Source organism: Mobula birostris, chromosome 2 (genome assembly GCF_030028105.1).
Source record: "Mobula birostris isolate sMobBir1 chromosome 2, sMobBir1.hap1, whole genome shotgun sequence".
NCBI lineage: Eukaryota > Metazoa > Chordata > Chondrichthyes > Myliobatiformes > Myliobatidae > Mobula > Mobula birostris.
In genome coordinates, this window is record NC_092371.1 from 25,883,682 (window position 1) to 25,900,519 (window position 16,838).

Genomic DNA, 16,838 nt, shown 5'->3' on the forward strand with positions numbered 1-16,838 from the left:
ATGCAAAACGTTATTGCTGGGGAGCAAACTGAAATCATATGAGATAATTTACAATTGATTCTACATTGGTGGAGTGCATATGACAGGGAAACTGAACTTGTGCACAACTTCCACCACCCAAGAGGGTTCTTTCCATTAATAATTAAAGTTCACGCAGGCTGCAGGAACAGAATCTAGAACTTAAGTCATCTAAATGCAATATTTCATGTTTAAGAGCCAATTGAATGAGAAGCTTTATGCAGACGTTTACCATTTTGCCTACTAGAATGGGACAAGCAAGGTGGAATCAAATAGAACTGAACAATATAGAGCTTGGGGTTGGGTGGATTTAACCATCTTGCTCTGGAACCCCCAGTATAAATGGGATTCAGAAGTGACAACATGGAGATTTTTTTATAGGGAACACAGAGCAACTTCACAATGCAAATTGTGTTGGAGTGGTGCAGAAGCCAATCCTTCCTGTTTCACACTACAGCTGGTTAAACTCAAACACTGGAACTTTCAGAGCACGCATTGGGAAAAGATACCTCACGTATCTGACTGAGTTCTTTGTAGGAAGTGACGGAGCAAATTGATGTAGGTAGAGCACCAGATATAGTGTATATGGATTTCAGTAAGGCCTTTGACAAGGTTCCCAATAGTAGGCTCATTCAGAAAGTCAGGAGGCACGTGATCCAGGGAAACTTGGCTGCGCAGATTCAGAATTGACTTGCCCACAGAAGGTGGCTATAGATGGAGTGTATTCTGCCTGGAGGTTGGTGCTCACTAATGTTCCACAAGGATCTGTTCTGGGACCCCTGCTCTGTTTTTTTTTAAAATACATAGAGATTAGAATGAGGTAGTGGAAGGGCAAGTTAGTAAGTTTGCAGATGACAAAGACTAGAGGTGGTATTGTTGAAAGTGTGGAATGTTGTTGTAGATTACATCAGGACATTGATAGGATGCAGAACTGGGCTGAGAAGTGGCAGATGGAGTTCAATCTGGAAATATATGGAGTGACACACTTTGAAAGGTCGGTCGAACAAATATAGAATAATTATAGGATTCTTAGCTGTGTAGAGAAACAGAAGGTTCTTAGGGTACATGTCCATAGATCCCTCAAAGTTTGAGTACAACTTGATAGTTTAGTTAAAAAGGTGTATGGTGTGTTGGCCTTCATTGGTAAGTTGATCGAGTTCAAGAGCCGTGAGGTGATGTTGCAGCTCTATAAAACTCTGGTTAGACCACAGATGGAGTATTGTGTTCAGCTCTAGTTGTCTCATTATAGAAAGGATGTGGAAGCTTCAGAGAGGGTGCAGATGAAATTTAGCAGGATTCTGGCTGGATCAGAAAATGTGCCTTTTGAGGATAGGCAAGATAGGTTGAGTGAGCTTGGGCTATACTCCCTGGAGCAATGGAGGATGGGAGATGACTTGATAGAGGGACACAAAATAAGAGGTACAGAAAGAATGGATGGCCAGAGACTTTTCCCATGGCAGAAATGACTATTATCAAGGGGTATAATTTTAAGGTGATTGGAGGATAGTATTTGGGGGGGGGGGGGAAATGTCAGAGGTAGGTTTATTTCTATATATTCACAGAGAGAGGTGGGTGCATGTAATAAGTTGCCAGGGGTGGTGGCAGAGGCAGATACATTAGGAACATTTAAGTGAGTCTTAGATAGGCACAAGGATGAAAGAGAAATAGAGGGGTATGTGGGGGGTACGGGGTGGAAGGACTAGATTGATCTTAGAGTAGGTTAGAATGTTGGCACAACATTGTGGGCCAAAAGACCTGTTCCCAACCTATTTGTTCTCATTCAGTCCTTAGCATAAGCTCAGAATATAATTAGCATAATTATATGATAAAATTGATCTTAACTTTTCAACTAATTTGTTTCAAGCTGCTGCTAATGTCTGCCTTGAAACTTAAAATGCAACATTCTAACTCATATATTAAATCCATATCCTCTTAATTGTCGAATCTCATCAGTTTTCACCTCAAAACCGAAGAAAATCTTCAAGTCTCCTTTACTTGGCCGCTCCGAGTTCCAAACCCACCCCAGCATTACTTTCTATTTTATGGTATAAAGTTTTGTCTGAGACAAGGTTATTGATTTGCCACAGGTTTATCTGCTTGCACACATCTTTAGTACTCAGTTTGCAAACTCTTGGACCCTTAATGACACCATTTTTAATGTCAAGTTGGACATAAAGCCACTTTTTCCAGAAGCAAAAAATGTTCAGTGTGTCAATTATTTTTCCTCTTGCCCATTGTTGATTATTGGAGGTCACTTATTTATTGATTAAATTGGCAGAACATTCACCTGGAAACATTCAGCGTGTCAGGCAGCATCTGTGAAAAGAGAAAACCCATGAACATTTCCAAACAGGAGAGAGTCTTTATCCAGATATGTTAACTCTTTCTCTTTCCACAGATGCTGCCTGATATGCTCAATACTGAGCACTTCGTTTTTATTTCCGATTTCCAGTATCTGCAGATATTTTCAATGGCAGGGGATCTTATTAGGATGTCAAAAACTGTACAAATTTTGCAAACCCTGAGGAAATTTTACAATTCAATGAAGCAGTTTTGCAAATTCTTTGAAAACAATGACTGCAGTATCAACTACCACTTACATTTTCTACAAACTCATAACCTACGCCCAAAGGTTGGCCTATTTGTAAAGGATATTGGAACTTGTATTTATTAATTGAGTGCTTCATAAGTTTGGTCACATCCAAGCTGGAGGAAGGCTTTGTCGAATCCTTTTCTGTTGATGTATCTGGAGAACAAACAGAAGTTGCTTCTTTAAAGATTTGCTTATTAAGAACCTTGGACAAGAACACCAAATAGTTGGCGACATTTCAAGTAAAATGAGGTCAAATGCAAATAAAAGGTAACAAAATGTGTCCAGAAAATCTATCTGACATAGCTACTAACAGCAGTTAAAAAAAAAAACAATTATCAGGGCAGTCACGAGGAAATCTGCAGATGCTGGAATTTCAAGCAACACACATAAAAGTTGCTGGTGAACACAGCAGGCCAGGCAGCATCTCTAGGAAGAGGTACAGTCGACGTTTCGGGCCGAGACCCTTCGTCAGGACTAACTGAAAGAAGAGCTAGTAAGAGATTTGAAAGTGGGAGGGGGAGGGGGAGATCCAAAATGATAGGAGGAGACAGGAGGGGGAGGAATGGAGACAAGAGCTGGACAGATGATTGGCAAAAGGGATATGAGAGGATCATGGGACAGGGAGATTGTTTCACTGAACACCTACGCTCTGTCCGCCAGAGAAAGCAGGATCTCCCAGTGGCCACACATTTTAATTCCACGTCCCATTCCCATTCTGATATGTCTATCCACAGCCTCCTCTACTGTCAAGATGAAGCCACACTCAGGTTGGAGGAACAACACCTTATATTCCGTCTGGATAGCCTCCAAACTGATAGCATGAACATTGGCTTCTCAAACTTCTGCTGATGCCCCACCACCCCCTTGTACCCCATCCGTTATTTATTTATGTACACACTTTCTTTTCCTCTCTCCTTTTTCTCCCTCTGTCCCTCTCACTATACCCCTTGCCCATCCTCTGGGCTTCCCCCCTCCCCCTTTTCTTTCTCCCTAGGTCTCCTGTCCCATGATCCTCTCATATCCCTTTTGCCAATCACCTGTCCAGCTCTTGGCTCCATCCCTCCCCCTCCTGTCTTCTCCTATCATTTTGGATCTCCCCCTCCCCCTCTCAAATCTCTTACTAGCTCTTCCTTCAGTTAGTCCTGACGAAGGGTCTCGGCCCGAAACATTGACTGTACCTCTTCCTAGAGATGCTGCCTGGCCTGCTGCGTTCACCAGCAACTTTGATGTGTGTTGATTATCTGGGCAGCACCTTGTTTCCTCAGAGATGAACTTTTACAAACAAGCTTCCACCACGAATTCTGAAAGTTGCTTATCAGTGTTTTAATATACATTTAAATCCCACAATGATCATCTTCGGCGTCTTTATCCCAATGAGATTAGGACTCTTCCAGTCCAATGATCATCTTAAAGAGGAGGCAAACGTAACAGAATTCCACCCGTTAAATATTTAATGCTGCGTCGGTCAAATCTTTGCACAAGACTCTTGAACCATAGTAAAATGCCCCCAAGCACCATCAGACTATCAGATCACACTCAATGGTTCTTGAGGACTGAGAGAAGTTAATGGCTTTGTCCCTTCACCCAACCTGGTCGCAGATCCAGCCAACACTTACTGTTTGTAAGCCCTGTTTAGCAGGTGAGACCAGTGACAGAAACACCCTTTAGAAAATGGATCCAACTCTTCTTAGAGCAATCAAGACATCAGCTGCTTCCATTTAGTTGATATTACTCCGTATGGGTAAATGCCTGTCCTTTGTGTAATGCAAATATTTGTTGACAGTACATAGCGATGTGTCCAGTGAAGAACTATGCCATGAAAGCAAATTATACATGAAGGGTTACACAAAACTACAAGTCAATAACCTCAGTACACATTGTCGACAAATAATAGGCTTGCATTGGAGAGAACAGATAATATCTAACACACAAAGGTTCTGCAGATCCTGGAAATCCAGAGCAACACACACAAAATGCCGGAGGAACTCAGCAGGTCAGGCAGCATCTATGGAGAGAAATAAACAGTTAACGTTTGGGCTGAAACCCTTCATCAGGACTAGTAAGGAAGGGGGAAGATGCCAGATTAAGAAGGTGGAAAGAGGGGAGTATTACAAGCTGGCAGGTGATAGGTGAAGCCAGGTGAGGGGGAAGGAAATGAGAAGCTGTGAGGTGACAGGTGGAAAACTTGAAGGCTGAAGGAGGAATCTGATAAGAGAGAAGAGTGAACTATGGGAGAAAGCGAAGGAGGGGCGCCTGGAGCTTATAGGTAGGTGAGGAGAAGAGACAGGGATAAGAGGGGAGATAGAATGGAGAATGGAAAAAGAGAGGAGGGGAGAATTTACCCGAAGTTAGAAAAATTGATGCTCATGTTGTCAAGTTAGACCTTACCCAGACAGAAAGAGGTTTTGCTCCTCCAAACTAAGAATGGCCCCGGTGTGGTGGTAGAGGCAGTCATGGACTTCCATGGACCAAAGATCAGGGTTTCCCTTCCACTAGCATTGATAATGCCCCCCCACTCATATTTCCTCCATTTCCCATTATCTGCCATCACCCCATCTTCCTGCTGCCATAACAGGGGTAGAGTTCGTCTTGTCCTTACCCACCAATCCTTGAGCCACCACATCCAGCCCATCTTTCTCCACAACTTCCGCCGTCTTCAACTGGATCCCTCCAAGTAAACACATCTTTTTCTCCCCACCCCCACCCCATTTTCTCTGCTTTCCAGAGCAATCACGCTCTCAGTGACTCCCTTGTCCATTCGACCCTCCCCACTGATCTCCTTCCTGGCATTTATCCCTGCAAGAAATACAAGTGCTACACCTATCCATCCACCTCCCCTGTCACCACTATTCAAAGCCCCAAACAGTCCTTCCAGCTTCACCTTCACTCACCTGAGAGTCTTTTGGGGTCATCTTCCGTATCCATTGCTCCCATTGTGGCAGCCTCTACATTAGAAAGATCCAGAGATTGGGGAACCGTTTTGTTAAACACATTCAGTCCATCCACAACAGGCAGGATTTCCTGGTGGCCATCTATTTTAATTCCACTCCCCTTTGTCATTCCAATAAGTTGGTCCATGGCCTCCTCTATTGCCACCATGAGGCCACTTTCAGATTGGAGGAGCAACACCTCATATTCCATCTGAGTAGCCTCCAACCTGATGGCATGAACATCGATTTTTCTAACTTTCATTAATTTCTCGCCCTCCACCTTCTCTTTTTTTCCATTTCCCATAATTGTTCCCCTCGTCACACCTGCCCATCACCTCCCCCAGCGCCCCTTCCTTCCCTTTCTCCACGGTTCACTCTTCATATCTATGAATTTCAGAATCAGAATTAGATTCATTATCGCCGGCATGTGACGTGAAATTTGTTAACTTAGCAGCAGTAGTTCAATGCAATACATAATGTAGAAGAAAAAAATAATATTAAATAAGTAAATCAATTACAGTATACACATATCAAATAGATTAAAAATTGTGCAAAAGACAGAAATATGACATATTTTAAAAAGTGACATAGTGTCCAAGGGTTTAATGCCCATCTAGGAATCGGATGGCAGGGGAAGAAGTTGTTCCTGAGTCGCTGAGTGTGTGCCTTCAGGCTTCTGTACCTCCTATCTGATGGTAACAGTGAGAAAACGGCATGCCTCCTCCTTCAGCCCTTTATTTTTTCCACCCATCACCTGCCAGCTTCTCACTTCATCTCTCACCTGGCTTCACCCATCACCTGCCAGCTTGTATTCCTTCCCCTCCCCCACTTTCTTATTCTGGCTCCTTTCCCTTTTCCCAGTCCTGAGGAAAGGTCTCAGTCCAAAATGTCAGCTGTTTCTTCCTCTCCTTAGATGCTGCCTGACCTACTGAGCATATTGTGTGTGTTGAACAAAATATCTAGATACAGTCCGTATAAAAAGTATTCACTCCCCCCAGAAGCTTTCATGTTTTATTGATTTACAACATTGAATCACAGTGGATTTAATTTGGCTTTTTTTGACACTGATCAACAGAAAAAGATACTTTTGCGTCAAAGTGAAAACAGATCTCTACAAAGTGATCTAAATATAAAACACAAAATAATTGATTGCATTAGTATTTACCCCTTTGAAATCAGTATTTAGTAGATGCACCTTTGGCAGCAATTACAGTCTTGAGTGTGCGGATAGGGCTCTACATATGGACCCTGCAATTTTCCCCATTCTTCTTTATAAAACTGCTCAAGCTCTGTCAGATTGCATGGGGATTGTAAGTGAACAGCCATTTTCAAGCCCAGCCACAAACTCTCAACTAGATTGCGGTCTGGTCTCTGACTTGGCTATTCCAGGACATTAACTTTGACCCCAAGCATAAATCCAAAGCTACAGAGGAATGGCTTAAAAACAACATTGTCTTGCTGGAAAACAAATCTTCACCCAACTCTCCGTTCTCTTGCAGATTGCATCAGGTCTTCCTCTAGGATTTTCCTGTATTTTGCTGCATTAATTTTACCCTCTACCTTCACAAGCTTTCCAGGGCCTGCTGCAGTGAAGCATCTCCACAGCATGATGCAGCTACCACCATGCTTCATGGTAGGGATGATATGTTTTTTATTATGTGCGGCATTTGGCTTATGCCAAAGAGGGCGCTTAGTTTGATGGCCTAAAAGCTCAATTTTGGTTTCATCAGACCAGAGAACCTTCTTCCAGCTGACTTCAAAGTCTCCCACATGCCTTCTGGCCAACTCTAGCTGAGATCCCATGCAAATTTTTTTTTATACAAACAATGGCTTTTTCTTTGCCACTCTCCCATAAAGCTGCAACTGGTGATGAACCCGGGCAACAGTTGTATGCACAGTCTCTCCCATCTCAGCCTGTGAAGCTTGAAGCTCCTCCAGAATCGTCATAGGTCTCTTGGTGGCCTCCTCACTAGTTCCCTTCTTGCTCAGTTTTTGAGGACGGCCTGCTCTAGGCAGATTCACAGCTGTGCCATATTCTTTCCATTTCCTGATGACTGACTGAACTGCACTGCAAATGACTTAGAAATGTTCTTGTATCCATTTCCTGACTTGTGCTTTTCAGTAACCTTTTCACAGAATTAGTTGGCGTGTTCTTTGGTTTCATGGTGTAGTTTTTGCCGGGATACTGAGTCACCAGCAGTTGGACCTTCCAGATACAGGTGCATTTTTACTACAATCAATTGAAACACCTTGACTACACATGGCTCCAAAAACAGATTTCTATTTAACTAATTATGTGACTTCTAAAACCAGTTGGCTTCACCAGTGATGTTTTGGTGTGTCATATTAGAGGGGAATGAATACTTATGCGATCAATTGTTTTGTGTTTTATATTTGTAATTAACTTAGAGATCTGTTTTCACTTTGACACAAAAGTGTATTTTTCTGTTGATTAATGTCAAAAAAGCCAAATTAAATCCACTGTGATTCAATGTTGTAAAACAATCACATGAAAACTTCCAAAGGGGGCAAAGATCTTTCATAAGCACTGTAGGTACAGTAAAGATCAGTATAGTTAGATAGAGAAAGAGGCTTGCTAAAACATCAATTGTAAGATTATCTTTGGATGTGATACTTAGATGTCAGTAAGGAAAGGCTTTTAACAGTTCTGCGACACAATGAGATGACATCAGGCACATGAACAGGAGGAAAGATCAGCAAGATGGAGTGAAATTTGACTAAAGCAGAAGGTCCAATGTTTGATCAACAAGTTTGCTTAGAACATTGTGGGTTTGCTATGGTTTCTTGGATGCAGGTAACTTGGGGGCAGTTGCTTGTGTTTAGAGCTGATAATGGTAAATTGATTTATAGGAAGCTGTTGGATGTAGAAGTGTTATTTTTTAAATTTTCCTTGTAGTTTAACTTTGTTATGCTTGCTTGTGTTTTTATATTATGTACATGTAATTTTGCAGTGAATTGTCTGGATTACGGTGTAGTTACTTCCTGAAGCCTCACATTACTTCCCTCAGCAGGTGTCACACCATTTGATTCTAGGCTATTTTGTAGCTCAATTGCAATCAATGGAATTTTGTTTCTCTAGTGTGAATATGGGATGGACCAGGACTTCCTTTTCTTTGTTCATTTCTCAGTTCTATCTTTGTTCATTGTTTGTTCTTGTAACACTTAATAAAAAGGCCATAAACAACAAGTTTTATTCCTCATTCTTGACTTCCAAAGGACCTTTGGATCACAAGCAGCAGAATCCAACAAAATCTGGGATAGGGTTGGTTGTGTGGGCCCATGTTGACAACATGCAGCAATGAGATTGTGCAAGGAATATTTGGGAATGCCAACCAAATGGTTCTATGCAACTTATTAACACATAATTAGCATTTGACGGCTCTGGGCCTGTGCTTGCTAGAATTTAAAAGAATGAGGGGAAAATCACACTGAAGCCCATAGAATATTGAAAGGCCAAGATAGTGTGAAGATGGAGAGGATGTTTCCTATTCTGGTGGAGTCTAGGACCAGAGGGCACAGCCTCAAAATAGAAGGAAGTCCCTTTAGAAGAGAGATAAGGAGAAATTTCTTTAGCCAGAGGGCAGTGAATCAGTGGAATTTATTACCACAGATGCCTGTGGAGGCCAGGTCATTAAAAATGAAGGTTGATAGGTGCTTTATTAGTAAGGACGCCAAAGATTACAGGGAGAAGCCAGGAGAATGGGCTTGAACAGGATAATAAATCAGTCATGTTGGAATGACAGAGATGACCCAATGGGCCTGCTCTATTCACAACACGCTGGAGGAACTCAGCAGGTCGGGCAGCATCCGTGGAAATGATCAATCGACGTTTCGGGCCGGAATCCTTCGTCAGGACTGTAGGGGGAAGGGGCAGAGGCCCTATAAAGAAGGTGAGGGGAGGGTGGGAAGGAAAAGGCTGGTAGGTTCCAGGTGTAAAACCAGTAAGGGGAAAGATAAAGGGGTGGGGGAGAGGAAGCAGGGAGGTGATAGGCAGGAAAGGTGAAGGAGGAATAGGGGAAAACATAATGGGTAGTAGAAGGAGGCGGAACCAAGAGGGAGGTAGTAGGCAGCTGGGGGAGGGGGCAGAGTGACATAGGGATAGGGGAAGGGAGGGGGAGAGAATTACCGGAAGTTGGAGAATTCTATGTTCATTCCAAGGGGCTGGAGACTACCTAGACGGTATATGAGGTGTTGCTCCTCCAACCTGAGTTTAGCCTCATCATGGCAGTAGAGGAGGCCATGTATGGACATATCAGAATGGAAATGGAAAACAGAGTTGAAGTGGCTGGTTACTGGGAGATCCTGTCTGTTGTGGCGGACGGAGCGGAGGTGCTCGACGAAGCGGTCCCCCAATCTGCGTCGGGTTTCACCGATGTAGCGGAGGCTGCACCGGGAGCACCGGATGAAATAGATGACCCCAACAGACTCGCAAGTGAAGTGTTGCCTCACCTGGAAGGACTGCTTGGAGCCCTGAATGGTGGCAAGAGAGGAGGAGTAGGGCAGGTGTAGCACTTGCTCTTACAGGGATAAGTGCCGGGTGGGAGATTCGTGGGGAGGGACGTGTGGATCAGGGAGTCATGGAGGGATTGATCCCTGCGGATGGCGGAGAGGGGTGGAGAGGGAAAGATGTGCTTCGTGGTGGGGTCCTGTTGAAGGTGGTGGAAGCTGTGAAGGATAATGTGCTGGATCCGGAGGCTGGTGGGGTGGTAGGTGAGGACAAGGGGAACTCTGTCTCTGTTGTGGTGGCGGGAGGATGGGGTGAGGGCCGAAGTGCGGGAAATGGAGGAGATGTGGGTGAGGGCATCATTGATCACCGTAGAAGGGAAACCATGATCCTTAAAGAAAGAGGAAGCAGAAGGGAAACCATGATCCTTAAAGAAAGAGGAGACAGCAGAAGGGAAACCACGATCCTTAAAGAGGAGACAGCAGAAGGGAAACCACAATCCTTAAAGAGGAGACAGCAGAAGGGAAACCACGATCCTTAAAGAAAGAGGAGACAGCTTTATGCCTTGTGGTCTATTATCGTAGTAGCAAATCCCAGAGTCTTGGAAGTCCATAAACAGTAACCACGTCTTCAGGATGCACAGGCAGAAGGATAGAATGAAAACCCAATAAGGCAGTGAAAAGCCTGGAGGAACAGAATCACTCGTTATTGCTGCTAATCAGATGTCAGAACACAAATGTATAAAAACTCACATTAAGCCTAAGTTGTAACCGTGAAGGCGTGGAGACAAGGGTAACGTGTGCAGAGAGTGATGAATGTATGGAGCACACTTGTACAAAGGCAGAGGGAGCTTAGGCTGGGCCAGGAGGTGGGGGGGGGGGGGCGGGAAGACAACAGAGAAATGGTGATTAGCTAATGGCCAAAGATCAGAAGTTTAGCAATAGAGCTTGCAAGGTTCACCTGCAGAATCTGCTATCTTTCCTCTCCAGTACTTTCATACTCAATAAAGCACTTCATTACATTTGAAACTCTCCACTTCAAATCCTGCCAACAACAGTGTGGAGTCCTCTTCACCCCATTCAGCACCAGGTGAACTCCTTGCTGCGTGGTCATAGACTACAGCAAGGACTCCAAAACCAAGTGAACTCCTACCTGTATGGCGTGGACTACAGCCAGGGACGTCAGCATCACCTGGTGGTCATGGACCATATCACCAGGTCCACCTGTATGGCGTGGACTACAGCCAGGGACGTCAGCATCACCTGGTGGTCATGGACCATATCACCAGGTCCACCTGCATGGTTGTGGACTACAGTCAGGGACGTCAGCATCACCTGGTGGTCATGGACCATATCACCAGGTCCACCTGCATGGTCGTGGACTACAGTCAGGGACGTCAGCATCACCTGGTGGTCATGGACCATATCACCAGGTCCACCTGCATGGTCGTGGACTACAGTCAGGGACTCCAACACCAGGTGGGCTCCTACCTGCATGATCGTGGACTTCAGCCGGAGACTGGCCTTCCCTTCCACTGTTCTGCTCCAAGCCAGAGCGATCTGCCTGGAAAACATGAGGTCAGCCATTCAGTCCATTAAATCTATGCTAGCCCCCAGTCCCATTCCCTGTAATCCTCCAACTTGTCCCCTCTCACATGCCCACCCTGCCACCTTTTTGATTTTCTGCTCCTCCCCTGAAAGCTAGGTGGTAACATACAACAATAAGTGAACCCGGCAACCTGCACATTGTTGGGACGTGGGATGGAACTGGAGCATCCGGGAGAAACTCAGCTGGTGACAGGAACATACAAACTCCACACAGACAGCATGGGAGGTTAGGATTGAACCTGGATCCGTGGACCCATCAGGCAGCAGCAGGTGTAGCACCTTGCCACACTGCCGTTACCACGGGACTGTGCAAAACAAACTCCCTGTATCAACGAGACAAATGATGCAGGCGATTTGCACCTTAGATCGTCTCTCCGGAAATACTAGGGGACAGAGGGTCCAGTGAGATGGAGGAACTGAGGGAAATACATGTTAGTAGGGAAGTGGTGTTAGGTAAATTGAAGGGATTAAAGGCAGATAAATCCCCAGGGCCAGATGGTCTGCATCCCAGAGTGCTTAAGGAAGTAGCCCAAGAAATAGTGGATGCATTAGTGATAATTTTTCAAAACCCTTTAGATTCTGGACTAGTTCCTGAGGATTGGAGGGTGGCTACTGTAACCCTGCTTTTTAAAAAAGGAGGGAGAGAAACCAGGGAACTATAGACCGGTTAGCCTAACGTCGGTGGTGGGGAAACTGCTAGAGTCAGTTATCAAAGATGTGATAACAGCACATTTGGAAAGGGGTGATATCATCGGACAAAGTCAGCATGGATTTGTGAAAGGAAAATCATGTCTGACGAATCTCATAGAATTTTTTGAGGATGTAACTAGTAGAGTGGATAGGGGAGAACCAGTGGATGTGGTATATTTGGATTTTCAAAAGGCTTTTGACAAGGTCCCACACAGGAGATTAGTGTGCAAACCTAAAGCACACGGTATTGGGGGTAAGGTACTGATGTGGATACAGAATTGGTTGGCAGACAGGAAGCAAAGAGTGGGAATAAACAGGACCTTTTCAGAATGGCAGGCGGTGACTAGTGGGGTACCGCAAGGCTCAGTGCTGGGACCCCAGTTGTTTACAATATATATTAATGACTTGGATGAGGGAATTAAATGCAGCATCTCCGAGTTTGCAGATGATACGAAGCTGGGCGGCAGTGTTAGCTGTGAGGAGGATGTTAAGAGGATGCAGGGTGACTTGGATAGGTTGGGTGAGTGGGCAAATTCATGGCAGATGCAATTTAATGTGGATAAATGTGAAGTTATCCACTTTGGTGGCAAAAACAGGAAAACAGATTATTATCTGAATGGTGGCCGATTAGGAAAAGGGGAGGTGCAACGAGACCTGGGTGTCATTATACACCAGTCATTGAAAGTGGGCATGCAGATACAGCAGGCGGTGAAAAAGGCGAATGGTATGCTGGCATTTATTGCAAGAGGATTCGAGTACAGGAGCAGTTATACAAGGCCTTGGTGAGACCACACCTGGAGTATTGTGTGCAGTTTTGGTCCCCTAATCTGAGGAAAGACATCCTTGCCATAGAGGGAGTACAAAGAAGGTTCACCAGATTGATTCCTGGGATGGCAGGACTTTCATATGATGAAAGACTGGATCAACTAGGCTTATACTCGTTGGAATTTAGAAGATTGAGGGGGGATCTTACTGAAACGTATAAAATCCTAAAGGGATTAGACAGGCTAGATGCAGGAAGATTATTCCCGATGTTGGGGAAGTCCAAAACGAGGGGTCACAGTTTGAGGATAAAGGGGAAGCCTTTTAGGACCAAGATTAGGAAAAACTTCTTCACACAGAGAGTGGTGAATCTGTGGAATTCTCTGCCACAGGAAACAGTTGAGGCCAGTTCATTGGCTATATTTAAGAGGGAGTTAGATATGGCCCTTGTGGCTAGGGGGATCAGAGGGTATGGAGGGAAGGCTGGTGCAGGGTTCTGAGTTGGATGATCAGCCATGATCATACGGAATGGCGGTGCAGGCTCGAAGGGCCGAATGGCCTACTCCTGCACCTATTTTCTATGTTAACTTGAACTCAGAGCTAGCGCAGGAACCTGAGCGGAAAAGGCCAGTTACCGAGACACCCAAGTGACCCAGAAGGTAGTCCAAGTACGGAAACACTAAATCTGAACTCCAGTCTGTGATGAAGGCGGAGGTAGGACGTCACTGCCATGCTTCCCCAAGTGCATAATTACATGGCGCATGGCTTTAAATCCACTTGCTATAAAGACAGAAGATTACAATGTTTGCCCATTAAATCATTCCTTCCCCCACACCCCAAACCCAATGATTGACTAGGGAAATGGAAATCCTGAAACGCACTCCCAGCCTTGGTTTGACTCAGGTTTATGGGTCACCCCAGGCCCAGCGGACGGGGGACAGCTCTGGGTTTGAGTTCGGCTGCTTTTCTCTACCCACTGCTGATCTGGTAACGGGGAAGAGGAGTGATCTTGATTCAGTTTCACAGTATCATGGGCAGTTCATACCAAAGTTATTACTGTTTCTCAGACTCCACTAAACTCTTATGATTCTTAATGGGTTCATATCTCTACCAGTTTAAAACAGGGGCCATTATTAGAATCTCCACTGTACACACATGACGTAAATAGTTAGTACTGGTTTCATTTCCAGCTACAATAATGATACACGCTGGCACCTTTTGACAATAGCCTTCATCCCCAAGGGAAATTATTAAGGTAGTGCCCTGTTTCAGTCCCATCTCCCTGTAAAGTGACCGGAACTCCGTTGTGGTTGCCTCACTGTCAGAAGGATGTGGAAGCTTTAGAGAGGGTGCAGAGGGGAATTATCAGGATGATGCCTGGATTAAAGACATAAAGGTTGATTGAGATGGGGCTTTTCTCTTTGGAGAGACAGAGGATGAAAGTGGACAGCCAACGCCTTTTCCCCCCGGGTGGAAACGGCTAATACAAGAGGGCATAATTTTAAGGAATGGGAAGAAAATGGGGCGCGGGGGGAATGTCAGAGGTAGAGTTTAAACACAGGAAGTGGTGGGTTCCTGGAACACACTGTCGAGCGTGGTGATACATCAGGGACATTTAAGAGACTCTTAGGCACATGGATGATAGTAAATAGAATGCTATGTGAGAGGGAAGGGTTAGATTAAAGGCATGGGCCAAAGGGCCTGTACTATCCTATGTCCTACAATCCTGGTCTTCCTCCCACCCATTGGACTCTCGGACGAATTGTTAACTTCTGTCCGAGGTTAGCTTGTGTACAACTTCACATTCACTGGAATGACAGGGGAGTTCAGAACTCCAGCCGCCTTGCTAGAGCCAGAAATGATTAAAACTCTAGCACAAAAACTAACATCGAGTAAAGCAGCTAGAAAAATAAACACCAAGAGGCGAAACACTTTTCACCAACTGGCACGACTCCAAATGGCCATGTCTCCAGTTCATACCTCACACTCCAGGTCCATGAATTCTGGCTTCTGTTGGTGCCACCCTCGTACCCTGTGCTCAGTATGAACATCCTCACATTGTAGACCAAGCCCAGATTGCACTGAGCTCTCCGAACTGTCCACTACAAGAGGGAAAGTAAATATTACATTGGAATGTGGGACCTCCTGCTGCTTCACGTTAAAGTTCATTCAGCCCTGCACGCATATACAGTGAAATGAAACTTTGTTCCTCTGGGGTCAAGGTGGAAAACACAGCACGTAATTACAATCCGGCTCAGACAGTCATAAAATAGTATTAATCACCACTGCCTTTATCCAGAAAACTAACCTGATTGAACACTTTGGTAACCTTAGGTTGACTTACACGTAGCCAGTGCAGGAAAGATGTTCAAACAGGAGAACTTCCAAAAATTCAATACAAACTCACATATTCAATGAGACTTATTATCACTGACTTGTTGTGAACTTTGTTTTGTGGCAGCTGAACAGCGCAAGACAAAAATTAAAATAAGTTACAATAAATGAATAGTGCACACAACTAAATTGGTGAGCACTCCATTATATGGTTAGAACTGGGGTACGGCTTTCAACCAGTTACAATGGCCCATTATATCATCAGGTAGTCTGCAGGTCCCATCTGAAAGGTAACCATCCCATGACACTGTATTAAAGAGGTCCGCTCTTAAAGCTGCAGAAGCATTATAGTATCCCTATAGTATCAAAGGCCTTGGCAGCTGCTTTAACATTTTCCAATGACTTTATTAAAGAAACTGGAGCTAGCTGGTCAGAAGCTGGTAAATAGCAAGTGTTTCGGGGAAACTCTGACCGCCAGTGGGGTGGGATGGGTGGCAGCACAGTGGAACGAGCTGCTAGCCTCGCAGTGCTAGAGACTGGTTCAATCCTGACTGTTGGTGCAGTCTGCATAGAGTTTTCACATTCTCCCTGTTACGCACGGGTTGCTCCCCACTCCAACGCTGGTGCCCTGGTTTCCTCCCACCTCCCAAAGGTGGGGTGGGTTAATTCACCATAGTAAATTTCTCTGAGGTGAGGAGTAGAATCTGGAAGCTGAGGGAGCTTACAGGCAACATTATTGGGGGAGACGAGATTTCTGTGTGTCGATATTAATGAATTAGCAGCATCAGTCGAAGCAAATTGATTTGATTTAACAGCCACAGAAAATGTGGTTACTAACTATTCTAGGGTGGCTAACTTCTAGAAGAGACAGGCAACTAGAAACAGGGGAGCTAACTCTAAACAACCCCAGTTAACTGATCACCTTGTGGAAGCTGTGGTAAAGCAAGGGTCAACATCATCTCCTGGCAAGGATAGATTGCATCTCGAGTGCAGACAGCCCAGTTCTCTGAAGAGCACAGGTTCCCTTGGCACTTACACCAACAAAGGGGCAATTGCTTTTCTAACTTCAAAGTATCATCAGTTGTCATCTTGTAGTTTCCAATGACTTTTAACTTCTATATTGTGAATACTGACTGATCTTGCAATTAATGAATTCAAATATGCTTAGTTTGCAAAATGGTCAATATTTGTAACTGCTTGACAACTCTAACAAAAAAAAAAATTGGCATTTCTCTGTTCAGAATTCAGATCAGTATGGTGACGGGACCATGCTGTTCTCCTTAGGCACAAGTAAAATAAAGTATGATTGAGTCGCAAGTGCTCTGAATCCAGTTATTGACACTGGCAACCTAAGCTGGGCAATATCAAGACTCAATGTGTGATGCATCTTCCTCAGTTACAACCCATCACACTCCCCTGTTGACTATTACTTCGCCAAT

The 16,838-nt window shown here is 44.6% G+C and overlaps 1 protein-coding gene across 1 annotated transcript in view; it reads right to left on the reverse strand.

Annotated features, from left to right (window-relative positions):
- LOC140208046 (uncharacterized) overlaps window positions 1–15,124 on the reverse strand; it is a 29,777-nt gene extending 14,653 nt beyond the window's left edge. Inside the window, exons 1-3 of the mRNA XM_072276576.1 lie at window positions 15,046–15,124; window positions 11,497–11,569; window positions 2,619–2,764 (exon numbers count right to left, since the gene is read on the reverse strand). Coding sequence (XP_072132677.1) covers window positions 2,619–2,764; window positions 11,497–11,569; window positions 15,046–15,063 — 237 coding nt within the window. The 5' untranslated portion in view covers window positions 15,064–15,124. The remainder of the gene's footprint in view (window positions 1–2,618; window positions 2,765–11,496; window positions 11,570–15,045) is intronic.
- Between the last annotated feature and the right edge of the window lie 1,714 nt (window positions 15,125–16,838).